At 34.5% G+C, this 19,707-nt stretch overlaps 1 protein-coding gene across 1 annotated transcript; it reads right to left on the bottom strand.

Moving 5' to 3' along the window:
- Positions 1 to 12,397: 12,397 nt before the first annotated feature.
- OR6C6J (olfactory receptor family 6 subfamily C member 6J) lies at positions 12,398 to 13,342 on the bottom strand. Its single transcript, NM_001389170.1, has one exon. It carries the CDS (start codon positions 13,340 to 13,342, stop codon positions 12,398 to 12,400), a length of 945 nt encoding a protein of 314 aa, NP_001376099.1.
- Positions 13,343 to 19,707: the final 6,365 nt, after the last annotated feature.

Genomic DNA, 19,707 nt, shown 5'->3' with positions numbered 1-19,707 from the left:
AGTTGTTTTATAGGTCCATGGAGAACACATTGTTATACACCAAGGAGTCAAGGAAGTATATGTCAGTATCCCTGCCTATTGTGGCTTACCAATGTATTGAGGTGACAAAATCTGTGCTTGAATACAGCAATGTATTCAATGTGCCATAAACTTAATGGTAAATGAGATTCATTCTTACTTGGGGCTTATGGATGGAAGGAGATTAATAAGAACAGATGTTTTTGTTTTGGTTTTTGTTTTTTAAAAAAAGATGGATCCAAAGCTAAGCATTGAAAATAGCTTAGGAAGCAGAGTAAGGCATTTTAGGTAGGATAAACACTGTGAAAAGGTGTTTAAGAATGAAAACTCATAAATTAACAAAAATTTATCTGAGAGAATATAACGGTTTTCTCCAGGGAATATTGAAGGTTCTAAAGATCCTGGTTATTAGTGCCAAAATATAATAGCATCTTCCTAGTAGTAACACACATTCTCCCAAACCTAAGGAACAATTCCTGAGGCAACTAATTGTATTACAATGGCTACAGTCATTTGAGTCAAAAACAGATCCATCACCCCCACAAGTAATAATTTTATCAAACCAGACCTAGTTTTACTCCTGCTCCCCAGTCCCCTAGATATACTGGAACAGTGTGCTATAATGTTTAGCAAGCCTATTACTTTTATTTATGTTTACATTAAAAACTGAAAGAAAATTTTCCCTAACTATAAAATCATGAACACTTTTAGTCAAAAATGGTGTCATTTAACAAATCAATTTCAGATCCTCTATGATTAAAATGAATTAGAATAAAAAATTATTAATATAAATTAAGTACTCAGAGTTTTAGATTTATTTTCAGTATGTGAATTATAAAACAGTCTACAAAACACTAAAACTAACAAACTGTTATTCTTAAAGCCATAGAAACAGAATTATTCAGGCAAAGGTTTTCGTTTGGTGATGTTCATACTTTTTATATTTCCATCGCAGGATAAGGCACTTAGGTTTACTTTTTTTCTTTCTTCCCAGACGTCACACTGAAATGTGTAATTCTTAAAATAAGTTTTAACACTTATAGACATTTCATGATTACCCATTAAGCTAATACAATACAGTACTAAAATTAAACAACTATTTATCCTATCAAATGATTATGGTTTATTCCCAGGGAATGCTGTAAACTGTGTGCATATTTCTCCAAGGAATTCAGATTCAGAAGCAATATTTCCCTGAGGATCTTTGGCTTGTTTACTACACAAGAGATGCCAAAATATACAGACTCCTTCCTATCTCCTTCAACTATGTTTTCAGGAGATGCTGTACAAATTATACTATAGTAAAGCACCATGTACCCCCTTTACATCCATTAATTTATTAATCCCTTTATTCCTTCCTAAAATACCTATTCATTTTGTGTTTGAAATGTAACAAGCACTTCTGTATATCTAGGGCATATGTCCTGAGAGCTCCCCTACCCCTTCTTCCCTGTGAGAACCTGGCGACAAGTCTATGAAATCTATGAAGGGAGCTCTTACAGATACCTCATCTTTCAGCATGATAAAATGCCTATATACATCATCATCAAACTGATAAACACCAAAGAAATGAGAAAATCTTAAGTGTAGCTAGAGAAAGAGGCTACATTACATACCATGAATATTGGAGAACAATGGATCAAACAATTTCTAACTTCTTTTCAGAAGCTATGGAGGCCAAAAAACAGGGGAATCTTTAGAGTGTTGAAAAAAAGGCTAATTTATTAATTTATTATCTTTTTTTTATTTTTTTAAATTTTATTTATTTATGATAGGCACACAGTGAGAGAGAGAGGCAGAGACACAGGCAGAGGGAGAAGCAGGCTCCATGCACGGGGAGCCCGACGTGGGACTCGATCCCGGGTCTCCAGGATCGCGCCCTGGGCCAAAGGCAGGCGCTAAACCGCTGCGCCACTCAGGGATCCCAAAAGGCTAATTTAGAATTCCATACAGTGAAACTATCCTTCAAACATGAAATGGAAATAATATGGTCTCATTCATTTGGGGAATATAAATAATAGTGAAAGGGAATAGAAGGGAAGGGAGAAGAAATGGGTAGGAAATATCAGAAAGGGAGACAGAACATGAGGACTCCTAACTCTGGGAAACAAACTAGGGGTGGTGGAAGGGGAGGAGGGCCGGGAATGGGGGTGCATGGATGATGGACACTGAGGGGGGCACTTGACGGGATGAGCACTGGGTGTTATTCTGTATGTTGGCAAATTGAACACCAATAAAAAATAAACTTAATATTTAAAAAAATACATTTTCAGATAATCAAACTAAGAGCATTTTTCAGTAACACATTTGTACTACAAGAAATGCTGCAGGAAGTTCTTTAGCTGAGGAAAATAGAATCCAGCTGGAAAACTGGAATTTCATGGAGGAATTAAAAATACCAAACATTGTAAATATTGGGGTAAATATCAGAGACTAAATTGTTTTCAATGAAAAAAAATTTTTTCAATGAAAATTGAAATAAATAAGAATTCTTCACAAAAATTTAAATATATGTACATTAAAATAAATTTTTAAATACCATAACAAAAATGCTTTGTAGAGTAAAAGAAAAGTGGATGGGCTGAACAGCAGAAAGGTGATTATGAAACAAAAGAGTCAGTGAACCTAATGATTAATAGAGATCACTCATTTTGAAAAACAAAAAACGTAAATTATATTTATTTAATAAACAGAGTCTATATGACCTAAGAACAATATCAAAGGGTCTAACATATATATTAGACTTTTAACACACATACAGATACATAATGTGAATTTTAAAAAGCAGAGGATATAAATCAGCATTGTCCAATAGAAATATAATGCAAAATACAAACGTAAGACACATTTGTAACTTCAAATTTTCTAGTGGCCTTATTTTTTAAAAGTGAAAGAAAACATGTGAAATTAATTTTAATAAGATAGTTTAGCCCAATAAATCCAAATTATTCTCATTTCAACATCTAATACATATTTAAAAATGAATGAGACCTTTTACTATTTTGTACTGTCTTTGAAATATGATGTATGTTTATATTTACAGCACATCTCAGTGTTGACTAACCACATTTCAATTTTTTAGTGGCTACCAAACTGAGTAATGTGAACATAGTGAGACAATATAAACTATTTGCGGTTTACTTCTTCATTTTGCCTTCTCAGTGGCTTTGGACCAAATTCATTGTATGTATGAAAAAACATGTGGTAGTTAAAAACACACCCATAAACAACTAATGGATCAAAGAATAAATCACAAAGAAAATTAGAAAACACTGGGGACAAATGAAAACAGACACATAAGATACCAAAACCTATGAAATACAGTGAAATCAGTGTTCAAAAGGAAATTTATAGCTTTAAATATCTGCTTTAACAAAAAAGATAGATCTCATATGAATAATATAACTTCAAACTTACAGATACAGAGAAAAAGAGCAAAAGAAACCCAAAGCCAGCAGAAAGAAAGTGAATAATAAATACTAGTGAAGATCAATTAAATAGAGGAGAAGGGAAAAAATAGAGAAAATCAACAAAACCCAAAGTTGGTTCTTTTGAAAGGTCAACAAAAGTTGACAAACCCTTAGCTAGATTAACCAAGAAAAAAGGAGAGAGGGCTCAAATTGCAAAATCAGGAATCAGAGTTCGTTCATGACTATTGACCTTGTAGAAATAGAAATGGATACCAAAATAAATTATGAGAAATTGTGTATCAACAAATTAGGTGACCACAAATTATCACTTACTTGGTGAAATAGAATATCTAATAGACCTATGGTTATTAAAGAAATTGAATCAGTAATCCAAAATCTCTGAATAAGACTAAGGCCAGATGAATTTTCCCAAAGCTTTAAAGAGTTAAGACTAATCCCTTTCAAACTCTCCTAAATATGGAAATTATGATACCCTTCCTATTTATGAGGACAGCATTACTCTGATACTAAAACCAGCTAAACACATCACAAAAAAAGAATAATACAGATCTATATCCCTTATGAATATGGATGCAAAAATCCTCAAAAAATACTAGGAAAGCAAATTTAGCTGCATTTAAAATAAGATTCCATGATAAAGTGGGATAGAATGTAAGGTGATCCAACATAAAAAAATCAATTTACATAATACATCAAAGATGGAAGATGAAATAAAGGGGGAAAAACTTGATTATTGCAATCGATGCAGGAAAAGTCAACCTTTGACAAAATTCAAAACCCTTTCATGATAAAATAAAGCAAACTCAGAGTAGAAAGGAACTTCCTAACTGCTAACAAATGTCCATGAGAACCCCACAGCTAATGTCACTCTCCCCTAAACATTAGGAACATGACAAGGATGTCCAGTTTCCCAACTGCTATTCTTCATTGTTCTTGAAGTTCTAGCCAGAAGGGTTAGACAAAAATAAATAAATAAAAGACACTTGAATTGAAAAGAACTCTCAGTTCTTTATGGAAAAAAATGCATGGAATTGTTAAGTCTAGAATAATCCCATACATCTATGGCCAATTAATTTTCAAATAGGTTACAATGACTACAGAGTAAATCTGGAAAAAATATTTTCAAATCACATATCTGATAAGATTCTAGTATCCAGACTATATAAAGACTGTTACAAATCAGCCACAACAAAAACATGAAAACAATCACCAATAACCCAATTTTAAAATGTGCAAAGGGTTTGAACAGACATTTCTCCAAATGGCCAACTAGGACATGCAATGATGTTACACATCATTAGTTATCATAAAAATGCATATTAAAACCATAATGAATTACACTTCAATTATGGCAGATGTGGCTATAGAGAAATTGGAAACCCAGTACATTCTCAGGGGGAATGTAAAATGACTTAGCCACTGTGGAAAGTTCCAGAGATCCATTAAAAAAAAAAGTTAAACATAAAATTGCCATGATTCGATAACACCATTTCTAGATATTGACCCAAATAACTGAAAGGAGGTTTGCAAATGCTTGTATAATATTGTTTATAACATCATTATTTGCAATAGCCAAAAAATAAAGTGGGACAACTCAAATGTCCATTGACGGATGGATACAGAAAATGTGGTATATATTCATAATGGAATATTACCCAACCAATGAAGTATTAATACATGCTTCAATATGGATGAACCCTGATATCACGATCCTAAGCGAAAGAAGCCAAACATAAGAGGTCACACATGGTATGATTTCACTTACATGAAATTTCCAAAATTGGTAAATCCACAGGGATAGAAAACAGATTGGTATTTGTCAGGGTCTCAGGAAAGAAGAGATGGGAAATGACTGCTAAACGGGTAGAGTTTTCCTTTGAGTGAGCAATGTTTGGAACTTAATATGAGTGGTGGTTGTAGAACAGTGTGGATGGACTAAACACCACTAAACTGTACACTTCAAAATGGTCTACTAAAAAAACCTATGGCAACATCATCAAAAATACAATTAAAATTTTTAAGGAAAGAGAGTATTAGAGAATTATATCACATAGTTAATGCAAATTTTATTTTCTGGACTTTATGATTTTAATAGCTTAATTAAATGTGTGACTGGTTATCATTGTCTTCATCCTAAATAAATCTCATGTTTGTTCCTGATTCTATGTTTATACATGTGCATTCATAATTTGGGGATTGTTTTCTTTAAAAAGAGCACTGCAATGTGAAGAAACTTAAATATCCTCAAACTATCCACACTTGGGAATAGGAGAAAGGTAAAATGAATCTCCATGTTGCCATATTGGAAACAAGCATTTCAATCAATACAAGGTAAGTTGTGCATCAGGCCTTGAAAGCAATGAATTCCAATAAGGCTGGAAGGAAAAAAAATCAGAAACTGTTAGAGCTGAGAAAAAAGAGAACAAAAAAGGGAGAGTTTGCCAAGTGTATTTGAGTCTACTGAGGGCATAGCTGCCCTTTGGGAGGTTACCTGAACAAAAAATATTGAATTTTTACATTATGCAATTTATGCAAGTGTATTTGAGTCTACTGAGGGCATAGCTGCCCTTTGGGAGGTTACCTGAACAAAAAATATTGAATTTTTACATTATGCAATTTTTAACAATTGAGGTATAGTTGACATACAATATTATATTAGTTTTAGGTGCCCAACATAGTAATGTGACACTTAGATGCATTACTAAATGCTTGCAACAATAAGTGTAGTTACCATCTGCTATGCATTTATTTTAATGAGAAATGAAACCCAGTGGAAACAGAACATTGTTTAAAAAAAGAGAGTACAGGCCAACATGTGGCTCAGATGGAAGAAAATTTCCACTGTCAAGATAATGTAAATTAGCATAAAAATCCAACTGATAACTACAATAACAATTATTTTCAAAATCATAAAAAAGCTAAAAAAGATGTGTATAGGAGGGATGGGAACTATAAGAATTTCAAATGCTTATCTTTCATATTTAGGCCAGTAAGTCATTTCTAACTCAACATATTAAGAAGTAGTAATGTATATAATAGAGGAAGCAAAACTGTTAACAGCTGAGGGCTGTGGAGAAAAGAAGTTGGGGTGGATGAGGGCTGGAGCAAGGGACTACTAATTTCCATTAATAGGATTCTTAGATTCTTGACTTTTTGAACTTTGAAGATGTATACCTTTAATAAAAACAGAATCATAAATTTACTGAATTAATATTCTGAGAAAGAGGAATAACAACACAATAATGATGTAATTTGGTACACACACAATTCCTTAGAGTCACAAAGAGCAGTTTTGGGGGTAATTTGTATTGGTTTCTTTAAGATAAGACAAGGAACTAAAGAGGAATTGAAGTTCATTTTATTCAATTGGTAGTGACCCTTCTTTTGTGATATAAAACTTACATTTTTCTCTCATTTTTCTTTCTTTTTTTAAGTTAAGACTTTTACTATTATTACTAATACTACTTTAGAGCAGATTTAGGTTCACAGCAAACTTGAAAGTCCAGGGATTTTCCATAACCTTTCACCCACAAGTGATATTGGAGCCTCCTCCAATATCAACAGCCCCCGTCAGAGTGATACATGTGTTACAACTGATGAACTTTAACTGACTCATCATAATCACCCAGAGTCCATAGTTTACAGTACAGTTCACTCCCACGTAGAGTCTTTGGGTTTGGACAAATGTATGACACATACCCATCATTATGTTATCATATAGAGAATTTTCATTGCCCCCCAAATCCTGTCTATATCTACTCATCCCTAACCCCTTTTCCCAGCCCATGGCAACTACTGATCTTTTTCTATTTCCATAATTTTGCTATTTAATATACCATAGAGTTACAATCATATGGTATGTACGTTTCAGATTGGCTTCTTTCACTTAGTAATATGCATTTAAAATCCCCCATGTCTTTTCATGGCTTGATAACATTGTTTTTTTAACAGATATTTTCCTCATTTTAAAATATTTTGTATTAAAGTTATTTTCAAATGTTTCCAGAATTGCATGAGTTTGAATTATTAGTTTTCAGAGCTGCTTATTTTATTTAAAAATTGGAAGGAACTACACCAGAAGGTTTTTATAGAGATGACACCTCGAATTGAATATTTTTAAAAAATAGCTCATTATTCCTCTCTTCTCCAAATTTCTTCCATGCTCATTTCCCAGGATTTCGCTTATTATGCTACAATTTACTTAATGACATTGTCTATTTCTTATTTCATCACACTCAAAACTTCAGAATAACCACCAATTGATCTCATATAAAAAAATAAATTTTTAAATTCTTCAACACATTCAGTCTCTAGTTTGAAGGATACCCCAGAGACCCCAGATCCTAAGTATACGGGGATGAAAAAATATAGCAGACAACTTTCTGCCCTGAAATGACTTAGAGTTATCTAAGAGTTATATAGAACAGAAGGATAAAAGAGACGGTGAGAGAGAGCAGAAAGACATGTAGAAATTAACATTAATGGTGTCATAAAGAACAAAAGACTGAGATAAAGTCTATAAAGAAGGGAAAGTTCTCCTCACATATCGTCTTTTTTTTGAGAATGACTCTTTGTGGAGAATACATTTAATTAGAGGCCTGGAATTTGGAGGTAGAGTAGGAGCAAAGGTAAGGACAGAAGTGAAAGAGAACTTGAGGAATGGAAAGAGCGTCAGCGTTACAACTGGTAACAGCAAATAAGAAAAGAGTGAAAGAGGATGAAGATGAGCAGTGAGGAGCTGTGGCAAGGATTCTTACCGGCTACTCATTTTCTGCAATTCAATTAGGTTTTAGGACATAATTTTAGCAAAGAAGTAGCAAAAATGAGTTAAATTTTAGAGAACATACTTTTATCTTCTCTACATAAAATAGATTGGGTGAGGGAAGGAAGCGAAGATTCTTCAGAAGGTTATAACAGGCTACTAGTTAGACCAGGTGGAAGGCAATGGTAGACTGGATTTGAATGTTAACAGCTGGAGAAGACACTGAGTCTAATCACAAATGTTTCCTGCTGGACACACATTGAGACTGGACATCCTGGACATTTTGCATTTTGGTGTGCTCTATAATTGGATTCTTATGAATGGAGATTATGAAAATGACCTCCAGGCTTACCAATAAAAACCTCCCATGTGACACCACTCTCCCTTCCTCCATCTGCTGGCTGACTGTAGATACCTGTTGAAGTTGGAAGAACCTTCAAAGTCAATTTCTGAATGATTGGATAGAGTAGGGTAGGCACATCCCATCCTGCAAACAAAATCTCTGCCATCCATGCTGCATGTTTGACTTTAAATTTTCAGGAAATAGTTTTCCATTGTATTAAATCTTTTCAAAACATGAACTGATTCCTTGAAAGAAAGAACAGGTGCTAAGCCTTGAGAGGGATAATGACCAGAAGAGAAAAAAGGGAGGATTCTGTCGTATTGGTAACATTCTGTTTCTTTATCTGAGGGCTACTTATGTGGGTATGTTAAATTTGTGAAAAGTGACCAAGTTATATAATAGTACATTCTGTACATACATTTTTACTTCATTGAAATATCTTTAAATATCTAATATGTAGCATTGCGATGATTTTAAAGTTTATTTGTTACAACAGTAGTATTTGTTTTAGGTACTTAGCAGTAGAAATAAAGAAGGTAAAATGAATTGAAATAAAATTTTCTGTAGAATCAGCCAAATTTCCTACAGATCGGATGTAGACAGATAACAGCTGCAAAGATTAGACTCCTAAACTCATCTCCTTTCAATCAAGATCTCATGAGTTTGACCCTTCCATGGTATGTCACACATTTAATTATTTCCTTTGTCAATGATGACATGTCTTGGTTTTCAAATCCTGAAACTAATTAAGTCCCTAAAACTGCCACTCTAGAGGATGCCTTGAGAGGTTTAATATAGGTAAATATAATATAAGCCCCTTATTGAATCAGGATTCAAACTTTTAGCAATAATCCCCTTAAAGTCTTTCACAATATGGGTTGGGGGATTTCATATTTCCCGTGTGGAATGTATACTTGTCATGGTTATGTAAGCTGTAACCTCCAAAAACTCCTTCTGGCTTACAATATATAGCTGCTTTAAAAAGAAGATTTTGTCTTGGTTTTAAACTTGAGTTTATAGATTTTAGAGTTTCCTCACTTAATAAATAATTCACATATTTTTAACATATTTGTACAATGATCTCCAGGAAAATCTTTCCTTTTTTTAAAAATTGTTTCATCAGTTAATCCTCTTGAGATCAGTGGGAGATTATGCAAGAATGATTATAGTTCTTGCAATCTGAAAAACTACAAAAGAAGCAATTGCGCTTCTCATGCAGGCTAGAAACATCACAAAATAAACAATGAGACTGAAATCTTTTTTTACCACTCCTTCTAAATATTAAAAAAAATAAATATATTAATTTTAAATGTGATGCAAAAAATGTTCTCCAAATCTAATATAATCTAAATTGGAGGTATGGCTTTAAAAAATAAGAAATGAAATTAGGTTTCTGTCCTGATAAAATCTTTAAGCTAACATATCTTTTTTTTATAAATTTATTTTTTATTGGTCTTCAATTTGTCAACATATAGAATAACACTCAGTGCTCATCCCGTCAAGTGCCCACCTCAGTGCCCATCACCCAGTCACCCCCACCCCCGGCCCACGTCCCCTTCCACCACCCTTAGTTTGTTTCCCAGAGTTAGGAGACTTTCATGTTCTGTCTCGCTTTCTGATATTTCCCACTTATTTTTTCTCCTTTCCCATTTCTTCCCTTTCACTATTTTTTATATTCCCCAAATGAATGAGACCATATAATGTTTGTCCTTTTCCGATTGACCTATTTCACTCAGCATAATACCCTCTAGTTCCATTCACGTCGAAGCGAATGGTGAGTATTTGTCGTTTCTAATGGCTGAGTAATATTCCATTGTATACATAAACCACATCTTCTTTATCCATTCATCTTTTGATGGACACTGAGGCTCCTTCCACAGTATGGCTATTGTGGACATTGCTGCTCTAAACATCGGGGTGCAGGTGTCCCGGCGTTTCATTGCATCTGTATCTTTGGGGTAAATCCCCAACAGTGCAACTGCTGGGTTGTAGGGCAGATCTATTTTAAACTCTTTGAGGAACCTCCACACAGTTTTCCAGAGTGGCTGCACCAGTTCACATTCCCACCAACAGTGCAAGAGGGTTCCCCTTTCTCCGCATCCTCTCCAACGTTTGTGGTTTCCTGCCTTGTTAATTTTCCCCATTTTCACTGGTGTGAGGTGGTATCTCGTTGTAGTTTTGAGTTGTATTTCCCTGATGACAAGTGATGCAGAGCATTTTCTCATGTGCTTGTTGGCCATGTCTATGTCTTCCTCTGTGAGATTTCTGTTCATGTCTTTTTGCCCATTTCATGATTGGATTGTTTCTTTGGTGTTGAGTTTAAGAAGTTCTTTATAGATCCTGGAAACTTAAGCTAACACATCTTGATTGTAAGATGCTGGGGTTAATGTATTTTGGATGAGAATGCAAGATAAAAGCAGGTTAAAGGAATATAAAAAATATGATGGATATGCAGTATTCAGAAATTGCCTCTGTTTTGGGACTCGAATCAAAAGAAGACAGTTGAGAACGAAATTGCTACTAAGGACAATAACAAGGTTTGGGAAAATTTTTATTTTAGTCATACTAACCTAATTTCATGAAGCTGCCACACACTTTCTCTAAAATAAATAAAATAAGAACTTTAAAAGAATTTTTCTCCTACTTTATATATGGAAAATCTGAGGCACAAAAATTTTATATATTCTGTGCAGTATTCCATTTTGTATTTGTAAGAAAACCTTTAGTGGATTCAGGCTGAATATCTCGAAAATCCTTTTTAAAACATTAGATATATGAATTATCCAAATGTATGTCATTATCTAACACCTCTGTGCTATTTGCATACATTTATAACTCAGTCTTCTTTCCTTATGTATATTTTTAGCCTCAATACAATTATTACCTTCTTCTAAAAGTCCTCCCAGGACTCCAAAATTACTTAGAAGCTATACGGTATGCCCTATCATATTTTAATATCCCTTTATGGCAACACTAATTATACACTATATATCAATCTTAGAGTTAGGTGTTTGTCTCCTTACTTAGGGACAAGCTTCTCGAGCATAAGGATTGAGAGCCTTGCAACATCTGAAATAAGAGAGATACACAATATATGTTTAATCAATTAACAAATTACATATAGCAAATTATACTTATAAAAGGCATATTTTATTTAAAGTCATGGTTTCTAGTAGCTAATATACAATAAAATGCTATTTAAATTGAACACCAATAAAAATAAATTTATATTTAAAAAATGCTATTTAAAGCTTGCATTACCGACTTGAGAGAGTTAGTTATTGTAGCAGGGTGTTTTCTTTTTTTTTTTTTTTAATTTATTTATGATAGTCACACAGAGATAGAGAGAGAGGCAGAGATATAGGCAGAGGGAGAAGCAGGCTCCATGCACCGGGAGCCCTACGTGGGATTCGATCCCGGGTCTCCAGGATCGCGCCCTGGGCCAAAGGCAGGCGCTAAACTGCTGCGCCACCCAGGGATCCAGCAGGGTGTTTTCATTAGGAAGAATAAAATGTGAGGGTGAGATTGAGCTGAAGGATTCTTCAAGAGAATGTCCTATATGAGATAAGTAATGAAATAGAAAAACATGATCAGAAGAAATGAATAAGGGCGCCTGGTGGCTCAGTTCGTTGAGTGTCTGCCTTTGGCCCAGGTCATGATCCCAGAGTCCTGGGATCAAGCCCAGCATGGGACTCCTTGCTCAGCAGGGAGCCTGCTTCTCCCTCTCCCTCTGGCCCCCACTCTGTTCCCGCTCTCTATCTCAAATAAATAAAATCTTTTTTAAAAAAGAAAGGAATGAAAGATTTTTTGTTTTTATGGCAATGTTGTGATTTGTAGCAATTATTACAACAGTTTTTTTGAAAAACACAACCTTTTTTGTAACATATCCCAAAAGATTTCTTTCACCTGCTGATTCCTTAGGGTATAAATGAAGGGATTTAGTAAAGGGGCAATTGAGGTATACAGCAAAGCTACATCTTTGGATACAGTCACCCTTTCTTTGGCAGATGGCTTAATATACATAAAGATGCAGCTCCCATATGTCATGGAGACAACAATCATATGGGAAGTACAGGCGGAAAAAGCTTTGGTCCTTTGCTGTGCAGAAGGGAATTTCATAATGGTCTTCATGATGCAAGTGTAGGAGAGAACCACTAACACCAATGTGACCACAAGTGTCACCACAGCGAAGATGAAAGACATCAATTCTAGGACATGTGTGTCTGTGCAGGATATCTGCAGGATGGGGGAAGTTTCACACATAAAGTGATCAATCGCTTTGGAAGCAGAGAAATCCAGCTTGAGTCCCATGAGCAAAGGGGTAAAGATAATTAGGAATCCAGTCAGCCAGGAAGAAAGTACAAGCCAATAGCACACTCTGCTGTTCATAATGATTGGGTAATGCAAGGGTTTACAGATGGCAACATAGCGGTCATAGGACATAGCAGCCAGAAGGTAAAACTCTGCAACTCCCAGTAAAAGAATAAAAAATAATTGAGTCACACAGTTATTATATGAAATGTTTTTTTCTTTAGTCACTATGGTTTTCAAGTATCTGGGAATACATACCATTGTGAATATGATTTCTAAAAATGAGAAATTATGGAGAAAGAAATACATTGGCATCTTGAGGTGAGGATCCAGCAGAGTGAGGAGGATAATGGTTAAGTTCCTCATCAGGCTCAATGTGTAATTAAGAAATAAAAACACAAAAATCACAACTTGCAATTGTGGGTCATCTGTCAGTCTTATGAGAATAAACTCTATTTCTGTTGAATGGTTTTTCATCTCTCTTTCATAAGCCTTATCAAATATACATAAGAAAAGAGGACAAAGTCAAACATATACATGAATATAATATACTGTAGCGTAATGTAAATTAACCTATATATACACACACATTAACATATATATAACTATATAAAACCTAAATATATATAAATAAGCCTAAATGTATATAAATTGAATATATAGAAATTAACCTAAATACATATAAACTAAATGAATAGGTGCAGCCTGGGTGCCTCAGCGGTTTAGCGCCACCTTGGGCCCAGAGTGTGATCCTGGGGTCCCAGGATAGAGTCCCACATCGGGCTCCCTGCATGGAGTCTGCTTCTCCCTCTGCCTGTGTCTCTGCCCCCCTCTCTCTCTCTCTGTGTCTCTCATGAATAAAATAAAATCTAAAAGAACCCTAAATGAATATATATACTAATTACATATTTTAACTAAATATATATATTAACCTAAATATTTATATATTTACCTAAAGTGGAAAAGGACATATATTCTCTAATTTATCTATTTGTAAATTATTTTTCCATCTGAAATTTACAATGATACATAATTACATGCTAAAGATAATTCTAAATTCTTTCCTATCCATTTGTTCTCTTTATTGTAATATTTCTCACAATTTTTTTCTCTTGAACTTGAATATTTTCTTTGGCTAATATGCATTTTTACCCATTCTTCCTGAGTCGACTCAACTCTACATGCATAATTTAAATAAAAGAATACGAATCATTTTTAGTGTAGTTTAAAGTTGTTCTGTGTTTTAGAAATTGTATCCGAGTGATTTTCAAAACCAGGATTTAGAGTTATATATAATTCCTATGATAGTCAATGACTAAGCAGGATTGACTTCCATTAATTAGATAAAGTGAATCTTTTTCTGTACTAAGAATACACAATTATTATCAACTTTCTTGACTGGCTATGCTATGGCATTCAAACGGTTGGTTGTCTTTTAGGAAATATAATAAATACAACAAAGGAAAACATGACAAAAACAAACAACGTATTTTAATAAAAATATTCTGTATTTTTTCAATTAACCTTTTTGAGGTGTATTCCTAATGTATCTACAAAATTTGGGTCACTGCTTTTTAATATTCCCTAATATTTTTGTAAAACTATTGATTACTTCAGAAATTATTGTAGGAAAGTAAAATCTGCCATCCCAAAATGTGTCTCTTTGACATGACGATTAATTTAAGCTGATTATTTTTAAGAAATGGAGGATTCAGAATGTTTTCCTTTTTACCTCCTCGAATGTCTAAAAGAATTTAGATAAAAGACTTGCTTCAAAAAGGGAGATATTACCACAAATAATTATGGTTGTTTGTATGCTAATGTGAATTGGCAAGATCTAAAATGTGGTCGAGAGGGAGGACCTTAGCAAAGTCTGGTTCTTAAAATTCTTCTTTATGTTCATTCTTTCTGTGTGGCCCAGCAAAACTTTGTTTTTGTTTGTTTCCCAAACACTTACTCTTTTTCATTTTCCTTTCCTTCCTCTTCCTTGTCTTTGAAGTCCCAGACCCCTACATCCTTTGTAGCTCAAAATGGTAGCCTCAAATGCCTGACTGCCCATAATTCTCATAATCTTACAAAGCTCCCTTCCCATATATATGCTATTAATTTGATATTTTCCCGTTAATGTCTCATGTCAATTTAATTCTTAAAACAGCAAAAAGAATCTGAATAGTAGAGTAAAATGTTTCCTCCCAAACATTACATTACTGTCTGTCCTTTTTAAGTATAAAAATTCTATTTATTTCCATGTTATACTATTCCATTTTATGTGAAGCATTCTAGTCTATTTCATTATATCCATTATCTGCAAACTTTTAAAGGAAATAAATTATTAAAGCACTCTGTTATTTTTATTCTTTTGCTTTTGTCTTATTAATATTGCTATCTGTTTCTTAATTTTTTTGTTGGGAGAAGAACAAAACTAAGATGCTCCATGCTTAATGTGGTTTTCTGAAAGATTTTAGGGAATAGCTTAAATTTTATTAATGGCAATTGAAGACGCAGTCTTTAGCTGAGTGGTCACAAACTTTTTTTTAATAAAAATGTATATTTATGTTCTTCTTAAAACTCCCAACTTTGCTCTATTTCTGACTTGAAAAAGTATGCTCTAGGAGTTACTCATACAATTCTGGTTACCACGTGGATCTATCAGACTGTTCTAGAACTATGTTATTCCATTTGAGAGAACAGTTGCTCAGCATTTTTTCCATATCACTTAACCAAGGGCAATACTTAATTCACACAGAGAATCAGAGAAAAATGAAATTTAAATGCAACTGTATATGAATAAAACAGATTACAATATCTGTTAATACACAGCCAACAAATGACTGTACCATTAAAAACACTTATAGACCTTAAAAATTGAGAACTCAAATTCAACTCCCTGAATTGGACTTGTGCCTTTGATAAAACTTCTGATCTTGTAGTCAAGTTAAAATTATAGTTGCCTTACCTCCTTGAACCTATTGTATCGAGTGTTCCCTTAAGTGTGCATAGCAGAGATGTATGTTGACATAATTAATTATGATTTTAGTCTTTTATCATTATATTTTATTTTCTGAGCTGGATACTTACTATGAATGATTTTTGTGGGAAGGACCATGTATATACAGTCCTTCTGTAAAGAATTTCCAAATTCCCTCAGATTCATACTCACTTTGAAGTTCAGAACTCAAGTATTAATAATTTTAATGGACATCCATCTTCTATTCCAGATAAGTTGCATTTTGTGAAAGCTTGTTGTTATAATTGCTGTCATTCAAAACCTCAAAATGAGTAGTTATGCTTTAAAATAAAATGAAATACGGCAACTGAAAAAGACTCGGGGCATCATCTGATGAAAGACTAAGCAGCTGTTCCAAGAGAAATTCCATATTGGCCCCTGTACACTTATGAAATGCTGCAGTTTTATCACTTTCTAGTTACTACAGACCCAGAGGTTCTACTGAAATAAAACAAAGGAAAAGAAAACCTAATCTTTGGGGATCAAAGGTCCAAAAGTACTAATGACTGGCAATAAAAGACACCACTGTAATCCACTTTAAATAAAAGCTGAAGTAAAAGTATCCCAGAGGAGTATCATAAATGACTTAGAATAATTGATGAACTATTTAACAGGATCATCATCAGTTCACTGTCCTGGGGCAACACTGAAAAATCCCAAACTGGTTTATACAAGCCCAAGACACTACCTTGCTTCCAATTAGCAAAGAGGCAATTTCAGACATTAATGTAAACCATCTTACACTCTGACACCTGATAGTGAGTTATATTTACAAGTAACAAGCATAATATTTTGTCAGATTAATAAGTTGAGGCTTCAGATGGATGTCTGATGAAATTATTTTGATCCTTCAAGTAAACTGATTTTACCTATAAAATACATTTTATGTTAATACCCAAAACTAGAAATGATCCCAAAATCTAGCATCTTGTAAATAGTTTAACAAATTACAGCATACGTATATAATGCAATGAATTAGATATAAAAAAAAGATTGAGGGGATCCATGTGTGGCTCAGCAATTTAGCCCCTGCCTTCAGCCCGGGGCATGATCCTGGAGTCCTGGGATCGAGTCCCACATCGGGCCCCCTGCATTGGGCCTGCTTCTCCCTCTGCCTGTGTCTCTGCCTCTCTCTCTCTCTCTGTCTCTGTCTCTCATGAATAAATAAAACAATTTTTAAAAATGATTGAATCTTAGAAATATTATGCTAAGTGAAAGAAGCCAAATGCAATATCTATATACTCTATGATTCTATTTCTATAATTCAGAGAAACACTGAACTATAAGGGTAGAAATCTAATCAAAAGTTTTAGAGGCTAATAGTGAGAAGTGAATGACCATAAAAGTGTCATGAGAAAACATTTTACAATGGATATATTTTATATCTTGATTGCAGTGGTGGTTGCATGACTATATATTTTTCAGAGTTCATCAAAATATATCCCCCCCAAAAGGTGATCTTTTTTGTAGTTAAATTCTATGTCAATAATCTAGCAAATATATTTGGATGTGACCTACTGTTTTTTTTACTAGATTACTAATTAGATTACTTAGATGTGTATTGTCTGATATGATAGCCATTAGCCACATGTGGATATATGCATTTAAATTTAAAGTGATAAATATTAAATTTAAAATTAAATATGTAGTTCCTCACTTGGGGGTCATGGGATGGGGGACTGCTACTGTGCTAAGATGTAAAATCACCAAAATTAACAGTAATTTATCATCTCAGCCTTCCTCTGGGAGTTACATGCCTTCATTAGACTCTAAAGTTCTAAACTGATTCCATCAGACAGATTCTCCCAATGCAAACGATGCCCAGGTAGGGAGCAAGATTCTGGGTGCTTCCTATTTCACCATCTTCTTAAAGTTCCCTCAAGGATCCACTCATTTTCATGACATTGAAAATGACATGTCATTTTCTTTTTTTTTCTTTTTTTTTAAAAAGATTTATTTATTTATTCATTCAGAGAGAGTGAGAGAGAGGCAGAGACACAGGCAGAGGGAGAAGCAGGCTCCACACAGGACGCCGACGTTGGACTCGATCCCGGGTCTCCAGGATCACACCCCGGGCTGCAGGCGGCGCTAAACCGCTGCGCCACCAGGGCTGCCCGACATGTCATTTTCATGACAAGGTTGTGAACTCCAAGTAAATAACATACTTGACTGTAACATATTCATATTCAGTCAATATATTCCTCTTTTTTCAACATTGATCAGTGTATCAGGTATCAGGTTTTAAATAACCATTCTTTAATAATTTTGAATACAATATATTATGATGTAAATATTCAAATTTTGCAGATAAATTCCAATATTTATTTCTTTTATTAAAAAGAAATAAACTATGTAATTAACATATTAATTTGGTTTGCTGTGGTTTTTGTTTTGTTTTGCTTTGGTTTGGTTTTGGTTTTGGTTTTATCTTCTTTCTCTCTAATTCATGAACTACAGATACACCTAGAAAGGAATTCCCTCTAATCTTCTGACAACTTCCTGACATTTTCCATAGTGATACATTTGTCAAATTTCACATAATCTGTTTAGAATTTGTGAAACTGTAATGCCACAAATAGCTGTTAGTTTTCTTTTTTTATTGGAGTTTGATTTGCTAACATATAGCATAACACCCAGTGATCATCCCACCAAGTGCCCCCCTTACTGCCCATCACTCAGTCACCTCCTCCCCCCGCCCACCTCCCCTTCCATCACCCCTTGTTCGTTGCCCAGAGTTAGGAGTCTCTCATGTTCTGTCTCCCTTTCTGATATTTCCCCACTCATTGTTCTCCTTTCCCCTTTATTCTCTTTTACTATTTTTTATATTCCCCAAATAAATGAGACCATATAACGTTTGTTCTTCTCTGACTGACTTACTTCACTAAGCACAATACCCTCCAGTTCCATCCACGTCGAAGCAAGTGGTGGGTATTTGTCGTTTGTTTTTTTTTTAAATAAATTTATTTTTTATTGGTGTTCAATTTGCCAACATACAGAATAACACTGAGTGCTCATCCTGCCAAGTGCCCACCTCAGTGCCTGCCACTCAGTCACCCCCATCCCCCGTCCGCCTCCCCTTCCACCACCCCTAGTTCTTTTCCCAGAGTTAGGAGTCTTTCATGTTCTGTCTCCCTTTCTGATATCTCCCACTTATTTTTTCTCCTATCCCTTTTATTCCCTTTCACTATGTTTTATATTCCTCAAATGAATGAGACCATATAATGTTTGTCCTCCTCCAATTGACTTATTTCACTCAGCATAATGCCCTCCAATTCCATCCACGTCGAAGCAAATGGTGGGTATTTGTTGTTTCTAAAGGCTGAGTAATATTCCATTGTATACATAAACCACATTTTCTTTATGCATTCATCTTTCACTGGATGCTGAGGCTCCTTCCACAGTGTGGCTATTGTGGACATTGCTGCTAGAAGCATTGGGGTGCGGGTGTCCCCACATTTCATTGCATCTGGATCTTTGGGGTAAATCCCCAGCAGTGCAATTCCTGGGTCGTAGGGCAGATCTATTTTTAACTCTTTGAGGAACCTCCACACAGTTTTCCAAAGTGGCTGCACCAGTTCACATTCTCACCAACAGTGCAAGAGGGTTCCCCTTTCTCCGCATCCTCTCCAACATATGAGGTTTCCTGCCTTGTTAATTTTCCCCATTCTCCCTGGTGTGAGGTGGGATCTCATTGTGGTTTTGATTTGTATTTCCCTGATGGCAGGTGATGGCAGAAAAAAAGAGACAAACAATTAAAAAATCATGAGGATAGATTAAGGGAAATAAATGACAGTCTGGAGGAAGAAAAATCTACGTTTAATTGGGGTTCCTGAGG

Source organism: Canis lupus, chromosome 2 (genome assembly GCF_011100685.1).
Source record: "Canis lupus familiaris isolate Mischka breed German Shepherd chromosome 2, alternate assembly UU_Cfam_GSD_1.0, whole genome shotgun sequence".
In the NCBI taxonomy this organism is placed as follows: domain Eukaryota; kingdom Metazoa; phylum Chordata; class Mammalia; order Carnivora; family Canidae; genus Canis; species Canis lupus.
Note: the sequence above shows the minus strand (reverse complement) of the source record. Positions and strands in the feature narration are given on the sequence as shown.

Coding starts and splice junctions, on each gene's coding strand:
- OR6C6J (NM_001389170.1), bottom strand. CDS start 13,342: ATGAAAAACCATTCAACAGAAATAGAGTTTATTCTCATAAGACTGACA.